The sequence below is a fragment of the Ochotona princeps genome, chromosome 16 (genome assembly GCF_030435755.1).
Source record: "Ochotona princeps isolate mOchPri1 chromosome 16, mOchPri1.hap1, whole genome shotgun sequence".
Lineage (NCBI taxonomy): Eukaryota > Metazoa > Chordata > Mammalia > Lagomorpha > Ochotonidae > Ochotona > Ochotona princeps.
Genome location: NC_080847.1, coordinates 51,877,969 through 51,895,375, shown reverse-complemented (window position 1 = coordinate 51,895,375; position 17,407 = coordinate 51,877,969). Strand labels below are relative to the sequence as shown.

The window sequence follows — 17,407 nt, the reverse complement described above, 5'->3', positions numbered from 1 at the left end:
CACCCACGACACTGGGCTCCCCATCTCTCCTTTTATTTTTGTAGTAAACTCTGGAGGTGGCGGGGGAGGGACATGGGGAGCTGGGACGGAGGGGGCCCCTCCTGGGTGGGGGCTGGGGGCGGGATTATTGCTCTGAGCTCCCAACCCCAGGGGGGCCTGTGGGGAAAGGGGCTGGGCGCAGGGGTCTGACACGGCCACACAAACACAGGTCACAGCACAGGGATGGGCGGGCAGGCTGGGCGCCATATTGCACTTGAGGAGTGGAGCCAGGCAGAGCCCCCTCCAACTGGAGCCTGGGGAGAGGGGCTGGAGGCCATCATGCTCCATCCCCTCTGTGAGGGGGTTGAGACCCCACCCTGGGGTTGGGGAAAGAGACTGGGGCAGTGACATGCCCGGCCCAGGGAGCAGGGCTGTGGGCCAAGCCTGGGCATTGGTGGGCATCGAGCACACAACAGTGGGCAGGCACCCGGGTCCCCGCCTCCCAGGGTCCACCAGCCTGCGCCTGCTCAGCTGCCAGCACCCCCTTTGCCTGCCTTGGCTTTGGGGGGCACCAGAAGGCCCTCGTCGCCCTCACTGTCGGAGCTGCAGCCGCTGACGTCAGTAATCTCCAGCTCAGAGTCGCTGTCTTCCTTCCCACCCAGCGTGGCCTCCGGGCCTGCAGCCCCTGGCAGTGCCAGGCGGGGGGCTGCTGCCAGGCCCGAGGGACGCTCGGGACCCAGGCCCTCCCCTGGTGTGGCCAGCAGGGGTGTAGTCGTGGGGCCACTTCCTGCCCCTGCTCCTGTCGAGGGCAGGTGGCCCAGAGAACTGGCCAGAGGGTTCGGGTAGAAGTGTGGGGGGTATAGGGAGGGGGGCAACTTGGGGAAGGGACTTGCAAGGTATGGGTTAAAGTTCCAGGGGTACTCGGGAAAGGTGCGGCTGTAGGGACCCAGCAGACCAGGGGGCTTGGAATAGCCAGTGGCACCTGGGGAGATAGGGATGGTTCAGGCTGGGGCCCTCTACCATTGGGGCCTGCTGGTACTGCCTCCCCCTCGCCCCGTGTCCTTCCCTTCATCCCTCCCCACTCATCCATCAGCCCCCTTGGAAGCCCCAAAGACCCCTCCCTGTGTGCTCCCCTCAGGTCCCTCTGGCTGTTAAATGAGCACACCCTGGCCTTGGGTGTGCTCCCCGCGCCCCCCATCCCCTCACCAGAGCCCAGGAATGGGAAAGGGCTGTCCAGACGTAGCTTGTCCGTTTCAGGGGTGAAGAGCGGCGTCCGAGCCCCGTGCTCTCCCAGGCGCGGGGCAGAGAAGAGGGTCTGCAGGGTCTGGAGAGGAAGTGGAGGCACTGCAGCTCAGATTCCTGGGTCTCCCAGGGCAGGGCCTTCACAGTGCGCCCTCACCCAACTCACCTCAGGGGTGAGGGAAGGAGCATCTGGCCCAGGGGTCCCAGCAAAGGGACTGGGGGTCAGCAGGAGTGGGGATCCCGTAGCAGCGGCAGCCACATCCAGCAGTGGGTAATTGACAAGCACAACTTTGCTGAAGTTGAACTTGTAGGTGAACCTCTTCCCCTTGGTCTTGTGGAGAATCCGCTTGTTGTAGTAGTAGCTGTGGGGAGAGGGAGTGGGAGCAGGAGGATGCTGGGGGCCTCAAGGCCTACGGACAGCCCAGGGCAGGCCTCGGGCACAGCATGTTGGCTCCCAAAAGTCCCATAACCAAGCCTCTAGGGCAAGGAAGGGCTGAGGAGCTGGTAGCATGCCCTGTCACTCAGGAGAAATCCCAACAAACATGGGAGGAGAGGGCAGGCAACCCCAGGGACTGGCAGGAGGGGACAGGGCAGAAATCTAGGCTCCAGCCCCTCCTCACCGCAGGGCCCGGCTCAGCTTGTCATAATTCATATGTGGCTTGCACTTGCGGATGCCCCACAGCCGGGCCACCTCGTCAGGGTCCTTGATGACAAACTCGCCGTAATCCCCCTGCCAGGCAATGACGCCCTGGTACTCTTCCTTCTGCAGCAGCTCCAGGATGAAGTGCCACAGCTGGATCTGCCTGGAGCCAGGGGATGACTCTGGCTTGTAGGCCCAATCCGGGAAGGCGAACCCTGAGGAGGGAAGGCAGGGAGTGGCCCTAGGGTCAGGATTCCCCTGCTGGGGCTGTGGCTCCTGCTGGACTCAGCATCCCAGGAGGTGGCCATGGCATTGGGAGGACCCCAATGCTGTGCACCGCAGGAGAGAAAATGCAAATCCACTCTCACCGCTGCCCTGACCTGCTCACAAGGTCTCTGGTCCATCCCCTACCCTGAGCCACCCCTGACACTGGCAGTCTTCCCTTCTGCCTTGTCTGTGCTCCCTAGTCCATCCTCCCATCCCACCCTGACTTGTCCTGGCTGGCCTGTGTGCACATGAGTTCCCTGTGTCTTCACATGCATTTGTGCCTTTCACACCCCACATCCTTTCCCATGCTCAGCTGTGTGACAGCACCATTTGGAACAGGCTGTGTCCATGCAGATGTGTGCGTATGAGTACGTGTGTGCACACACTCTCATGCCCCCCAGCAGGTGACATCACACAGACATCCATGCACCAGACACCTATAGGCTGCCCCAGACCCGGGTCATCTCCACCAGCCAAGTGGCACATCTGTCACCACATATACAAGCATACCTCCAACCCCAAAACGTCGGGGTCCCTAGCCACACAGCCGCACAAGGCGACAGGAGTCCAAAGAAGCAAAGGACACAGTGTGAGGGACATGGTGAATGTGGCGCCGACACTCATCCAGTGGGGGGGACACACAGGTAACAGTGCGCATGGCCCTGGCTCACGCAGAGCAGTGTCCTGGGCCCCATGTCCACATATACCCAAGGCCAGATGCAGCTGGGATGGAGAGTCTCACCAGCCCCTCAGCCTTACGCCCATCCACAGACTCGGACCCTGAATCCAGCTTCTCAATGAGCTCCTATGCCACGTCCTCCCTTCTGCCTGCGTGGCACCCCCAGACCCAGGTATGAACAGGCAGCAGGATTTGTCTGTAATCAGCTGAGGGTGTGGAAAGGCAGAGGGCTGCGGACGGAGGCCCTGGGCGTGTGGGGTGGTGCTGAGCCAAGAGGCCAGGCTCCCACACCCACTGGCACATGACCACAGGGCAGTCCCTTGGACTCTTAGGGGCAGGAGATGGGGTCCCACCATGCAGCTTTGTCCCTGAAGGGGTGTTTTGGTTTTGTTTTGTTTTGTTTTAATTTCAAGCTCTTTTCGAGGACGGAGCTCAGTTAAGACTGGCTCTGGCCCATTCCACACCCAGCACACATCCTCCCCGGGAAAGCAGCTGCATCTCAGGACCCCAACCTAACTGTGAAACCCACCGAACAAACACCGGTGTGCTCCAGCTTGTCAGCCAGGAAGGGACTCCCAGCCTTGGCAGCAGGTGCACACGTGTAGCAACATAGTCCCACACACACTCAGTCGTGCACACAGACACAGACCCCAACACTAGAGCCCAGGAAGCGTCCGCTCATAGAGCCCTCCATGCACCAGGATGACCATTTGGAATGCCACACATACCACGACAGTCAGGTGAGGCCGTCTCCTGGCCTCACTGGGTGACTTGCTGGGCACCTCCATCCCAGAGATGTTTGGACTACCCAGGTGTGCATGCACAAACAGGCACCAGTTCTCACAAAAGCAGCATTGAACAGACACACCCAGCAACCCCTCTATCTGAAATGAGACCCCAAGCTACTCCAGCCCCTCCCTCCATTACACACATGTGCAAACACACAGGGTCCATCTGTGGATCGTGTGCCTTCAGCTCACAAACACCCTGAGCCAGCCTCACTGTCCCCCTCCGCCGTTCAGAGCATCCACTCCCAGCTGGGTGTCCTTGTGCCGCTCCTAACCTGGCTTTGGGGCCCGCCTCCCCACCTTCCTTCACCCCCCCAATGTCTCTCCCAGAGGGAGCAGGCTGAGGAGGACCCGGAGCCTGAGGCTCTTGCATCCTCATCTCCCTCCAACTTAGCCCCCTCCCGCAGCGGGCAGGTGGCAGGGAAGTTTTTCCGCCAAGTTTTTCACCAAGGCATTTTATTCTGGGGGCTCTGACCAAGTCCGGGGGAGAGGCAACCGCGTAGGAAACGACAAGAAGTGACACACAGTGGGGTACCGAGAGAAGCGGGTGCGGCTGCTCCCCCCTTCTCGGGTGGACCTGGGGAGGGGGAGGTCCGGGCGGGACAGTTACCGGGGGTCCAGAGAGCCGGCAGGGCAGGCGGGGCGAAGAGCAGGTCGGAGACGCAGCTACAGTCCATGGTGGAACCGGCCCTGCAGAGGCCGCGACAGACGGCGGGGACGGGGCAAGCGGGAGAGATAGACTCGGGTCAGTGGCCCTACCGGGTCAGGCACCCCGCAACCCACACCCCCAGTGCCGCCCAGCCGCCAAGTCCCTCCCGCAGCCAGCCCTCGGTCCCGCTCGCTCGCCAGGTCCCTTCCGTCTCAGCCTGTCCTTCCTGCAGCCTCTTCCTCCCTCTGGTCCGCGACCGCTGACCACGTCGCCCGGCCTCCACGCGCGCTCTTTGCCACGCGCCCGCCGTGTCCGCACGGCCCTGCTGCCATCCCTCCGTCCGCGCCTCTCGCCCGACCTCGAGCTCCCTCCGTCCGTCTCGGGCTGCCCCCATCTCTCTTCTCCGGAAAACTAGCCCCGGTGCAGCCCCGCTCCCCTCCGTGGGCTCCCGCCGCAGCCTGGAACAGGCTGGAGTGGGCAGTGGCCCGCCCGGGAGGGGCAGGTGCAGCCCCTGTCCTCCCTGCCTTGCCCCCTACCAGCCCCGCGCCTCCGCAAACCTGCTGTCTAGCCAGAGACCCCGGCCATGCGCCTCCGCCTCCTCCCTCAGAAGCCCTCCCCCACTAGGGTGGGCCCCCACCCATCCCGCCTACATCGCTGGACCCCCCCATTCTTGGTTGCCTCCTCACCCCTTCCTCAGCCCCTCATGCACAGACTCCCCTCTCTCCCACACAGCCACTACCCCCTGGCACCCACTCTTTGAGACACCTCCTGCCCAGCCCCCGCGGAGCCCCTCCCCTCAGATTCCAGCCCCTTCCCCCATTTACCCACTACACCCCCTCAGACCTCACCTCTCCCAGCACTTTGGTGGACCCGCTGAGCCCCTCAAGATGCCCACCCCGTCAAAGTCCCTTAAACAGAGGTGCCTTCCTCACCCAGGCTCTGCCATCCCCTCCCCACAAGCCCCACTTCAACCCCATGCCGGACAGGCCTTGTCCCCTGGGCATCTCCCCACAGACGCCCCAGCGCTTTCCCCCAGCCCTGACAACCCGTTGGGCCCCCCTCCCTCTTCCCAACAGTCCAAGGCTGGGGCCACCAGACCCCTGTGCCTGCCTCTGTCCCCTCCCCAGCATCTCGGGCGCCCTGTCTGCCGCCCCCACCAGCCCACTCCCCACCTGTCTCTCCCACCGTCTCCCTCCAACCTGGGGGTTCCTCCCCTCTCTGTTCCTCTGCCCCTCACGCTCTGGTCTCCTAGCCTTACCCTTCTTGCTGCGTCTGCCCTACCTTCCGTCCCTGCTTTCTCCCTCCCTGTCTCTCCCTCTCTGTACCGTCTCTGTCTCTGGCTCCCCCCACCATCTCTGTGCCGGTCCATCACCCCCTCCCCCGCACTCTCTCTCCCGGCCTCCCTGGGTCCTCCTCCCTCCTCCACCCCCCCTCCCCGCGCACCCCCACCCCCATTGGCCCCTCTCATTTCCGTGTTGGTTTTGATTTCTCTTCCCGACGCTTTCAACTCCCCGCCGCCTCCTCCGGACACGTTATAACGAGGAGCCGTGGGATCGGCGCTCCGGGCCCTGCTCCCACGCTCCCCCCGCCGTCTCGCGCATCTCTGGGTCTCTGCAGTCACCCTGCCCGTCTCCGGGCCTGTCTCTGACCCGCGTCGGGCCCCTCGCGCTGGGTCCCCTCGCCCGTCCCCTGCTGCCCTGGGCCGGGCCGCCGCGCATCTCTGGGTCCCCACCTTTCACGGCCTCCGCGCCCGCATCCCTAGGGCTCAGGGCTCATGCCTCTGCCGCCCCTCGTTCTGTCTCCTGTCCCCCTGTCACACCCCTCTCGCGGAGCCTGTGTCTCGGGGTGTCCCCGTACCCCACGCCCCGTCTCTGCGTCTCTAACCTCCCCCCATCCAGTGTCCACCTCTTGGGGCCCCTTTGATCTCGTCCTGCCCCTGGCGCCCCCCTGGCCCCATTGATCGTCCATCGACCCATGGTGGGAGCCGGCCTCAGGGCCCGGGGCTGCAGGGGCAGGAAGGGGCCTGGCGGGCGACTGGACAGACAGACGGACTGAAGGCCCAGCCCGTGGCTGTGGCGGGGGAGCCGCCGCAGCCTCAGCCCCGCCCCGCCGGCCCGCGCGGTGCGGATGGGGACTCCGGGCGAGCTTTAATTTTTAATTTTATTTTGCTTCCTCCACCCCCCCTCACCCCCCATCTCCACCGCCCGCAGCCATGGCACTGGATGTGTGCATGTGAGCGGCTCTGTGTGGAGAGGGGCTGGGCTGAAACAGGCTGCCTTCCTCCTTGCCAAGCACAGCCACACAGGCCTGCACACCAGCCCTGGCATACACACCACCACGTCCCACAATCCAATTCACAGACACACACACACAACAGGATCACACCCCACTATGTCCCACAACCCATCACACAGACCCATACAACAACAGGATCACAGCTCACCACATCCCACAACCCATCACACAGAGACACACACACACACACCAAGATCACAGCACACAACCCACACAGCCTAGACACACAGGTCCACAACACATTCACAGGCATATGATATCAGCAGTCACACATGCACACATGTGCATGGACACACAACTCTGCACAAATACACACCAATTAGACCCAGGACTAAAACTAACACACAACCACTTCCCATGTCTCACAGAAACAGAGACCTATCATCATGCAGCCACAGGATCACACACTGAGACCATGTCATGCAGCCACGCCAAAAAGACAACAGCACGCAGGCACACACGGGCAGGTGCTACAGACCCTCGCACGTGGACCAGACAGGTGTACACAAGAGTCAGATGGCCTATGCACATGGCCTGCACACACACACACACGGGGATTGTGCTCCAGACATGGCTGGCACAGCCGGGAGCCTGCCCTCTAGCTGCACAGGGAAAGCAAAGCTCGAGGCACGCATGGCTCCTTCTGCCCTGTCCCTCTGTCTGACTGTCCCCCTATGCGTCTATGAACTCCTCAGTCAGGTGTGTGTGTGTGTGTGTGTGTGCGCGCAGGGGGCGAGCACCTGTGCCAGGCCTCCTTTTGTTGCTGCCTCTCCAGGGTGTCTCTCTGGGTCTGGTCCTCTCTCCTCTTCCTGGCTGTCTCCGTCTCTGTATCTCTCTCTATCCATGTCTCCCTGTCTCTGTCTCCTCACCCCCCTGGGCTGGGGTTTAACCAGTTGTTTTGATTCCTCTAAGCTGAGCTGGCAGCCTCCGGAGCTGCCTCGGGCCTCACATCCCCCCACCCACAAGCCCCTTCATCCCTCACCCAGGCGCCCCCCATCCCCACCTCCCCTTAACACAATCTGCACAAGTGGAATGAAAATTGATTTTTTTTTTAAATTTCATATCTTCTCCGGGGCTCTGTCTAAAGAGGAGAGAGACGCGGCCCAAGACCCCTCTCTCAGCGCTGCCCCCACAAGCACACATCCCTCCCAGATACACACACCCTGCCTGCCCCCGCCCCCCATCCTCGCCCAGGACTCACACCCTCTCCCACGCACCGCACCTGGGTAGGGCACACCTGTGCACACGGTGGAGGTACAGGTACCTCATGGCTCCCCTCACCACCTGTGTGTCTGCACACAAATGCATGAGCCCCCACGTCCCCAGCCCTGCTCCCCACTGTCACACACATGCCCACCCGGGTCATGGCCATGTGCGTGCAAGTGCCCACACAGCCAGGCTCGGGACCCTCTGGCACAGGCACCCAGGAGACCCTGTGGCTGTTCCAGGGAAAAGGGGGTTGTGGGGACTCTCTGTCCTCATATGCCCACACCCACCCTATCCTTCCGAGCAGTCTATGAGGGGCATCTATGTTCCTGGAGTATACATACAGTCACATCACAACACACACACAACATAAAACACAAATATCCTATACCACACACACACACCTCATGTCACACACATCACCAAGCCACACACGCTACACCACAGATCACACACATACCACAGATCACACACATCACACATGTCTCACACACATCCTACACCACACATACACACATGCCACATATCACATACACCACGCATACCATCATACACACCACACCACAGATCACATTACATGTCACATATACATATACCCCACATCATATACATACACATCACATACCACACACACCACACATACCACATATACACCACACATTCACATGTCAGTGTATATACATCCCACATCATACCACCTATCATATCACACACATGCACATCGCTATCATAAACACACCACATGATATTGTACACAGTATCATGTACATTACATATATCACACCATACATCTCATACTGCACATCACACCAACATATAACAAATATAACACATATAACATATCACAGACCATGTAACACTACATATCACACATATATGCCACCTCACATGATACCACACACACCACACATCACATGCAATATACCACACATACATCACAAACACTCTCGCCACAAACCACACACCACACAACACCGTATACCCACCACACAACATACACACATAAGTTATACAAACCACACACAGGATACATACAAGCACCACAGACACTATATTCCACAGACACATCACACACACACACCAAATACATGTACCACACACCACACAAATGCCACACACACTATAAATTGCACATAACACACCACACCGTATACATGTCACACATACCTCATACTACATGGATACACATCTCAGCATCACACACTAGAATCCTCAGGTGGACACACACACACCAGCAGAGTTTACTTGAGTTTACATAAATTGAACACACATGCTCTAGCCAACAGCGGCCCACAAACGCACACCCACCAGTGTACATACACACATACTTCAGGGTTGGCCACACACAGCACCGCTCGCGATTGTTACGAACTAAACTCTCCACACAGCCTGCTACAGTCGGCTCCTGAATGCCCACATACACACACACACACCCCGGGTCTGAACCCAGACTCCACCGTGAGCTGCCACACATGACCAGGGCACTGGGATCCTCACAGCCACACCTCTCAGGGGTCACTCTCGTGCCCCCCCAGCTTTGGAATAAGCCACTCTCCTGGCTGTCAACGGTGGCCACTGAGGTGCCCCCACACATCCACTTGAGGTGGCCACACGGGACATGGATCACACATTCATGCTTGGATCACATGCCCACACACACACTGTCATGACAGCCCGAGGGTCCCGAGCGGCCAGGACACACACACATAAACTCATGTGATACCAAGGTGCTGCATCTCACATACACACACAACCTATGCACCACACAAGTCACACAGAGGGATAGTGGGTCAGACTCCTGGCCATGATTGGGATACTGGGTTGGGGTGTCTACAGCCACTAGGCCCAGACCAGTGGGGGAAGGAGACCCACACCCTGCTCCCCGTCTCTCGCTCGCCAGCATCTGTGTCTGGGGTCCACGTGTTCTCCCTGGGCTGCGGCCAGCGCAGAGCCATGTGAGTGGGGGGGTGGTTGGTGAGGGAGCGTCCCCGGGGAGGTGGGAGCCGCAGTGCCACGCACCCCGCCTACCAAATAGCTGGGGGAGGGGAGGGCAGAGGCGCCTGAGAGCCCAGGCTGCCCGCACCCCAACCCAGCCCTGCCCAGAGAGAGCCAGAGGGAACACAGAGAGTGAGAGGAGGCAGCAGAGGCAGAGATGGGGGGACAGAGACAGAGCCAGGAGGAAAGAGACCACCAGAGACAAAGGGGGGTCATGGGGGGCAGCACGAGGCTGAGATGGAGTAAATTAGAGAGCCAGAGGTTGCAGGGAGCTCAGGTGAGCCGCACACCCACTCGGGGTCAGGGAGGAAGGGGGCAGAGAGGCGGAAAATTGAGGGATTAGGACCGAAGCAGAAGAACACTGCTGCTGCAGATGTATCCGGCACCACCGCCATGAGCCCGCCTCGCCCTTCTCCATTCCTGGGTGAGGGAGCAGGGAGGCAGGCCTGGCTCACCCCAACTCCCAGACCGTCCCCAGCGCCTCACCTCTACTGGCCAGAGCCAACCCCAACCCCAGCTCCTAGTCTCTCCCTGACCCCAGCCCCCTCACCCCAAGCCCCGCCTGTGTTCTCTGACTACACCTGTTGGCCTCTGTCAGGGTCACAGTGACAGCTGGGCTGGGAAAGGAGCTCCTGCTGCTGCAGCTGCAGGAGCCTGGGACAGCAGCAGGAACCAAGAGGGCTCAGCCCTGCCAGGCTCATGGCCAAGGGCCGGCAGCTTCTGGCATCCTGCTTGTGGTAGGCCAGCATCCATGAGACGCTTCTGGGAGTGGGTTAGAGGAAAGGGCAGGGAACAGAGAGGCCAGAATTGGGATGGGAGGTGGCAAACACGGCAGGGAACCGGAGGTTCACAAATGTGGGCTGTGACATAGGGACAAGGATGGGCATATATAGGAGACACCGAGAAATGGGGTCAAAGAGCAGGAGGACAGAGCGCAGGGGCAGAGCAGGAGTCAGGAAGGAGCCGCAGAGGGAGCCAGGAACAGAGGACAGCTGGGCAGGGCCAATGCCCGGGGCCAGCAGAGGGCCTAGGCTGCTGGGCTGCACTAGGGCCAGGGTCCGGCTGGCCTGGGGGAGGCTCGGGGCTCCCGGGGCACCAGGCACGGTGCTAATTCAGCGCCATCGATCAGACGGGATGAGAGCAATAAATTATTGTGACAAGATGCAATCCTGGCCCGCACACTGCCGCCGCGTGGATCGATCCCTGTCCCCAACCCCACACCGGGTCCCCTGCCCAGGCCGTGCTGGCTAGGACACCTCTGCCCACATCTGCCTCCATTCTCCCACCCACTCAACTCCCACAAGCAGCTGGGCCAGGGCAGGGGGTGGGCAGTCCCAGGGCTGGCAAAGGGAAGTTCAGGCGCTGTCTGGGCCAGGCCCTCTCACTTCCCTCAGCATCCCCATCTTCACTACCCCCTGGGAAACAGGGCGGCCAGCACATGCCCATTTCACAGATGGGGAAACTGAGTCCAAGATAAGCAAAAGAACTTGATCACAAAGTTCCACAGGGTGGAGGGAGGGAATCAGAGTGAGGGAGTTATAGCCACAAAAGCAGGAAACTGAGAGGGGGAGAGACAGAGGGGCAGGGAGGCTCGGGGACGGGAGGCGGGTGGTAGGGTGGGTAAATGCAGCTAGGGAACCCTGAATGGATGAGCTGCAGTGAGAAGGAAGCAGTCTGCTTCCACAGACCAGGGAGCTTCTGGGGAGGCAGCAGGTGGGCTGAGGCTGGGGGTGAGGACCTCGGCCCTCGGAGCGAGCAGTGGCACTGGGGTGGCCCCTGGCTTAGTGGAGGTAAGAACGGAGAGACTGGAGGGAGATGGAAAAGCAGTGCCAGGGTAACCAGGTGACCAGGCATGCCTGCAGAAGAGAGAGGTGCCCCATCAGGCAAGGGTCCTCGGTGACCAGGAGGGCAACCTTGGCTGCAGCGCCGTCCCACCAATGCCCACCAGTGTCTGGGACCTCCAGGAAATGACTTCACCTGTCTGTAAAATGGGGTTCAGCAGCAAACCCCTGCCTCAAGAAGTTCCCAAGATGATGAAGATGCCAGGGACTGTCATCACTGCCACCATCATCCTCACCATCGGCGTCTAGGGCAGAGGGAGGTCCCACGCGATGACATGGCTCTGAGGGGGTCCCTGGACATATGGAGCCTCAGGCTCCACCCCAGAGCCTGTCAGGCCCAGGAACCTGACTCGGGGAGTCCTGCTCAGTGCAGGGGGCTGGGTAGGGGAGGGCCTGGCAGCAGTGTCCACATGTGTCATCAAGGAGCTCCCTGAGGAGCTGGCTGGTTGGAGCCCCCTGTGCCAGGAAGACAGCAAGTATTGCTGGACCAAAGGTGGTGAAGGGCTCTGCAGGTGTCAGGTTGCATGGGCCACAGCAGAGGTGAGGTGAGGGTAGCTGAGGGCCAGGAGGGAGGGGCGTGGATTGTGAAGGGACAAACCTTACCCCTTACTGGACAGCTAGGGGCAAGAGCAGGAGTTGAGAGGAGACAGTGTGACAGCCGGGGGCCTGTTGAGCAGAACAGGAGGTTGGAAAGCCAAGCGTGTGGCATCCCTGTGAGCAAAGATGGAAAATGCAAGATCAGTCAAAGGGACTGTGGAGAGGGGGCGCAGGAGGCAGTAGTCTCTACCTATTTTGCTGAAGAAATGGGTCAACTGGGTGATGCCAGACAGGTGAGGCCTGAGGCAAACCAAAGAGACCGCTGCAGGTAGGTGGAGCTGCCGGTGTGACTTCATACAGCAAAAGGGAGAGGAAGTAAGACACTGGGAAGTGGGTGTGTGAGAAGAGAAATGTACAGACAGCACCTGAGACGCAGGTGGGGGGGAACAGGTGTCAGGTGAGGTAGTGGCCTATGACCAAGGGCAGATGCCCTGCCCCAGGATGGGTTAAGCAGGAAGTGGTGCTGTGGAAAGGAGGGACTGAGAGGCCTAGGCCGAGGAGATAGGTCAGACAGATGTGAAAGGACCAGGATCTGCAGGAGGCGCTGTGGTGGCACAGGAAGGGTACGAGCCAGGAGACACCTGGTACATGGAGACCAGGGCTGGGGAGTGAACAGGTGCCAGCTGCGTGGGGCCCCTGTGCAGGTTAAGTCACAGACAGGAAGAGTAAGAATAGGAGGACAGCTGGAAGTAGACATGTTTATGTAAAATGGTGGGGGGTGGAGTATGAGAGTTGGGGGAAGCCAGGGAGTGGTGGGCAAGGCAGGTGGGTTCCTGGGGAGCTGGGTGTGTGGAACCCTGCTAGGAGGCCAGGTGTGGGGGTGTACTTGGAAGTGCAGCACTGTATGGGGGCTGTGTGGGGTACAGCCAGGTAAGCAGAGATGGGATGGGAGTGTAGTATGTGCTAGTATGCAAAAGAGAGAGAGTGAGAGAGAGAGAGAGGTGTGCTTAGAGCTTTAGGGACCAAGCAGAATGATGCAGCCACAGGTAGCAAGGGGACGATGTGGCCCCATGCGTTAGTGCCTCTAGTGAAAGGGAAAATTTGGGAGAGCAGGTGTAACAGCCGGAGGGGTGTTACCTGTAAGAAAGGCATCTCTGGGATGGGTTTGAGGGGGGACAAGCTACCTGGAGAGACAGGTGAGAAAAAACAGCTGTCACCTCCAGGAATACAGGGCAGAGCAGGTGTGGAGGGCAGGTGTCCCCCACAGCTAACAGGTGTCAGGAGACAGGAAAGAACATCACCTGGAAGCCCAGATGTGAGGAAGGGAAGGAGGAACACGAATGTGACGGTATGTCACCAGACAGGTGGGAGTGAGCCAGTGCTACCTGGGCCTACAGGTGTGTTGGTGGCAGGACTGTGCTGTCCCAGTTTCTCTCCTCACTCCCTCTCTTCTCCCCTCCCTGGACCACTTCCAGCTCTCAGCTCCCTCCCCAGTCTCCTGTCCTCCAAGGGGCCAGCCGGGTTAGCCCAGGGCTGGGCAGGGCAGGGCAGGGCAGGGCCGGGCGGACCCGCAGCCGGGCCCCTGAGGCTGTTTGGCGATGCGGAGCGCGTCTGTGCCTCGGCGGGCCGGCCGGGCGGGGAGAGCGGGCGGGGGGGGCCGTTTAGCCGTGATAGATCCGCGCGCCGCTTGTCTCTTAATCTCCGGAGCGACCGATCGATTCGCTATTTCCCTTTGTTGCCAGAAAATTCGATCCTGGGCCTGGAATTAGGTCCCCGGCTTAATCTGAGCGGAAACCAGCGAGGGGGAGACAGAGACACTGGGAAGAGCCAGAGACCGGAGAGAGACTGGGAGAGACAGAGAGGGGCGGAATCGTCGGGCGGGACAGAGAGACCCGGGGAAAGAGGGGTGCAGGCCTGGGGTCGGGGAGAGACCTTGGATCAGAGACAGAGGAGGGAGATAGGGACAGAGACAAAGAGACAGAAGGGTCAGGGTGCCGCAGCAGGGAGTCCCAGCAGCGCCCTGTGAGGGGGGCAGACAGCCCCATGCGGACCTCAAGTTGTCCCTCATGTCCTCGAAGAACCTGTGACCCCAATATCCAGACTCATATTAGCAGACCCTCCACCTTGCACTTCAGCTCCCAACCCAGGTCCCATAGCCCCCCAACTTCAAACCCCCTGGACTGACTCCTCCCGCAGTATCCACACCCCCTACTCCTGAGCCCCTGGGCCCCAGACAGCCACCCAGCTCCAACTGTCTAGTTTTTCAGCCCCAAAGATCTCTTTCCACACCCACCTTGCATTGGTCCCAAATATTCCATTCCTCAACTCCAACCAAAGCGCCCCCCAAAGTCCCCAAACCAGCCCTCTGCCCGCCAGCCCCCAGCCCCCTGCCCCAAATACCCAGGTCCGTGTCTCAGCGGTCCCATCCCCACGCAGGCCTTCCGCACTTCCCCGGTCCCACCTCTAGGCCCGGTTCCCAAGGCTGCACCTGCCGCATCCTCTGCCCCGCGTCTCCAGGGTCGTGCAGACTCACCCCACCCCTCAACAGCCCACGCGGGAGACCCCGTCCGCCTCCCCCCCAACGCCAGGCTGTGGAACCGAACCCCCAGCCCCGCGCCGCAGGCCCACCCCCCTTCCGGGACCACCTCCCGCGTCCCAGCCCCTGCCCCGGGCAGGAATCCCCGCCCCCATCCCCGCCCCTGCGCCGGCCCGCGGCGCTCACTCACTTTGCGGGCTTTGCGTATCCGCTCCGGTCCGAGAAGAAGTGTTCAAAGTTCGGATCCCACAGCCATGGCCCCGCAGCGTCCTGGGGAGGGGGCACCGGGATAGGAGTGGGGTGGGGAGAGATGCCACGGGCGTGGGGGTGGGAATGGAGACCCTAGGAACAGGGATGAGGACAGAAAGTCCAGAAGACTCGGTGACCCGGGGAGACAGAGACGGAGGGGAGGTAGGGGAACGCGCTGAAACCGGGGAGTGCGAAGAGACGCGAGACCCGCACGCACCGGGAGCCCAAGGCCCGGAGCGGGGACCCGAGCTGCGGGCGAGCGGGCGCCGGGGCGCGGGGCGCGGGGCGGCCCTGCCTCCAGCGCCTCCTCCTCCTCTGCCTCCCGCTCCTCCCCCTCCTCGCCGCCCCCTCCTCCCCTGCTCCTCCTCGGCGCGCCGCGCTCCCGCCCTCCCGCCGCCGGCCCGCTCGGCGCGCAGATATATGGAGGCGGCGGCGGGCGGCGCGGGGGAGGGTGGCGGGAGCGCGATCGATGGAATATAATTTTCCTCAAACTCGGAAAATAAAGTTCAGAGCTGATCAAATTTGAAAACAGATGTAGAATCGCGACTCTAAATAAGGTTCGATCCCGGGACTGAGGGAGTGGGGGCGGGGCGGGGGCGAACGCCCCCTCCTCCCGGACGCCCTCCCGAGGAGGACGCGCGCGGACACACGGACAGGCGCGAGGCGCAGGCGGCAACGGCGCGGCCGGGATGCCTGCGGGACACCCGAGCTGGCCTCGGGCTGCACCACAGACCCGCGGCCCGAGCATCACGCGCCGACGCAAAGGCGCACAGCGACCCAGCACACAGCCGGTGGACACGCCCGCCCGCCGCAGGGCAGAGGCGGCGCGCAGCCGGTACCCCGAGCCGCACGGAGGCGCGCCCCCGCGCCGGCCTGCAGCGGCTCGCCAGCTAGCAGACACTCAGACCCGAGGTCACTCCAGGCACACTTCCCACCACACACAGGCCCTCCGACAGGCGCGCACAGACACAACACGGAGCGGGCAGGAGACAGCGCCTACATCTGCGCACACGTCTGCACACCTGCGGTGACATGGTAGGGTCTCCTTGAATTTGTGAATATCAAGGGGCATCCGCCAGGGCCGGCCTGGCCCCTGAGCCCTCCTCCCCCACACCCCACCCCTGCTTTTCTCTCCCATTCCTCCAACAGCCTGCTCACCTAGGCCACATTCTGGAGGCAGTGGCAGCCTTCTCCGCGTCAACCCCGAGTCGCCTGCTGCAGGGAGCACAGGGGGTCTTGGTGGGTATGGGTGATCAGGACCCTCAGGGGCTGGAAGAAACCTCTTCTTCCTGTACTGCCCACCTGCCCCAGGCAATGACGAGACACAACCCTGAGCCCCAGACAAACCAGTAGCGGGACACAGGAGGGTAGCACAGTGACACCTGGGCCGCCCGAATTGCTACTTTGAAGTTGTTTGGGTTTAAAATATTCCAGCTTGGGCTATAAACCAAGAAAGGTCTCGTCTGTCCTTCCCTGCACCTATTGGAGGGTATCCAACAGGAAGCCCTCCTGCCCTGGGCATCTGTTCCACATCCCCAGGCTACTCTTAAGGTCCACCGTGCCCTGGGCACACAGCCTGGGGGAAAAAGAGCATTGAAACTAACACGTGCTGAGCTGTGGAGAATACCTCCCCCCCCACCTGCCCAGAACATTCTGGAATCTTTCCCGGTGTGTGTACGTGTGTGACGCGCATATTCCCTGGTCTGCCCAGGATGCCCTCTGGGAAAAGAATAGCTCTCTGGGTAAATGTGACTCCCAGGCCAGGAAGGGAGCTGGAACCCCTGGTGGAGGCCACCTGAGCAGAGTTCACACCCCACAGACCCTGATCCTGCTCCAGGGGTGTTACTCATTCCCTGGTCCACCATGATGGCAACTGGTAGTGACAGTGGTCAGGACAGTGGTCAGCAGGGTTGGGTAGCCTGCCTCTAGGACAGAGGATGCAGTGGAGGGGCTGCAGGACCCCCACAAGAGTTCTGGTGTGTGTCTGACTTCCGAACACCCCTCCCATTACTGTGGTGCCCTTTGCCCCTGTGCGCTGTGCACCTCTGGGCAACTTGTGCTCCCTCTCTGAGCACCGCCCCCCCCCAGGCTGGGAGAATCCCCAGAAGGCAGCACCAGGTGAGGCGCCCCCTAGATCTTCTATGGAAGTGAGTGTCCCCCCACTGGCTGAGCCCTGAGGCTTGGCAGCCCACACACCAGCCAGGTGGGCGGGGCTTCCAGGCTCAAGGAGGTGTAGTTAACATCCCCACCCCCCAGGCTGAGCAGCTGAAAGCTGAGGCTAAGACCCTGCTGGGAGAGGACGTCCTTGGGGTTCAGAGTAGCACCCCCTAAGGAGTGAGGGAAGGGGAAGGGGGACTCTCACCAGCCTGTAACACCCAGTGGATTGAACTTATTACCTATGACGGAGAACACACACCTTGGGGGTTTGGCGTGTCACCCCCAAGAGTGGGAGGACTCCAGCAAGTGCTGAGACCTCTCCACTGCTGTGCACTCCGCAAGTGCAG

General features: G+C 61.2%; 1 protein-coding gene across 1 annotated transcript; it reads right to left on the bottom strand.

The window, feature by feature from the left end:
- Positions 1-506: 506 nt before the first annotated feature.
- Positions 507-4,281, bottom strand: ERFL (ETS repressor factor like). Its single transcript, XM_004598059.2, has 5 exons — positions 4,206-4,281; positions 1,842-2,076; positions 1,388-1,583; positions 1,186-1,303; positions 507-961 (listed from the first exon to the last, which is right to left on the bottom strand). Exons 1-5 carry the CDS (start codon positions 4,270-4,272, stop codon positions 507-509), a joined length of 1,071 nt encoding a protein of 356 aa, XP_004598116.1. The 5' UTR covers positions 4,273-4,281.
- Between the last annotated feature and the right edge of the window lie 13,126 nt (positions 4,282-17,407).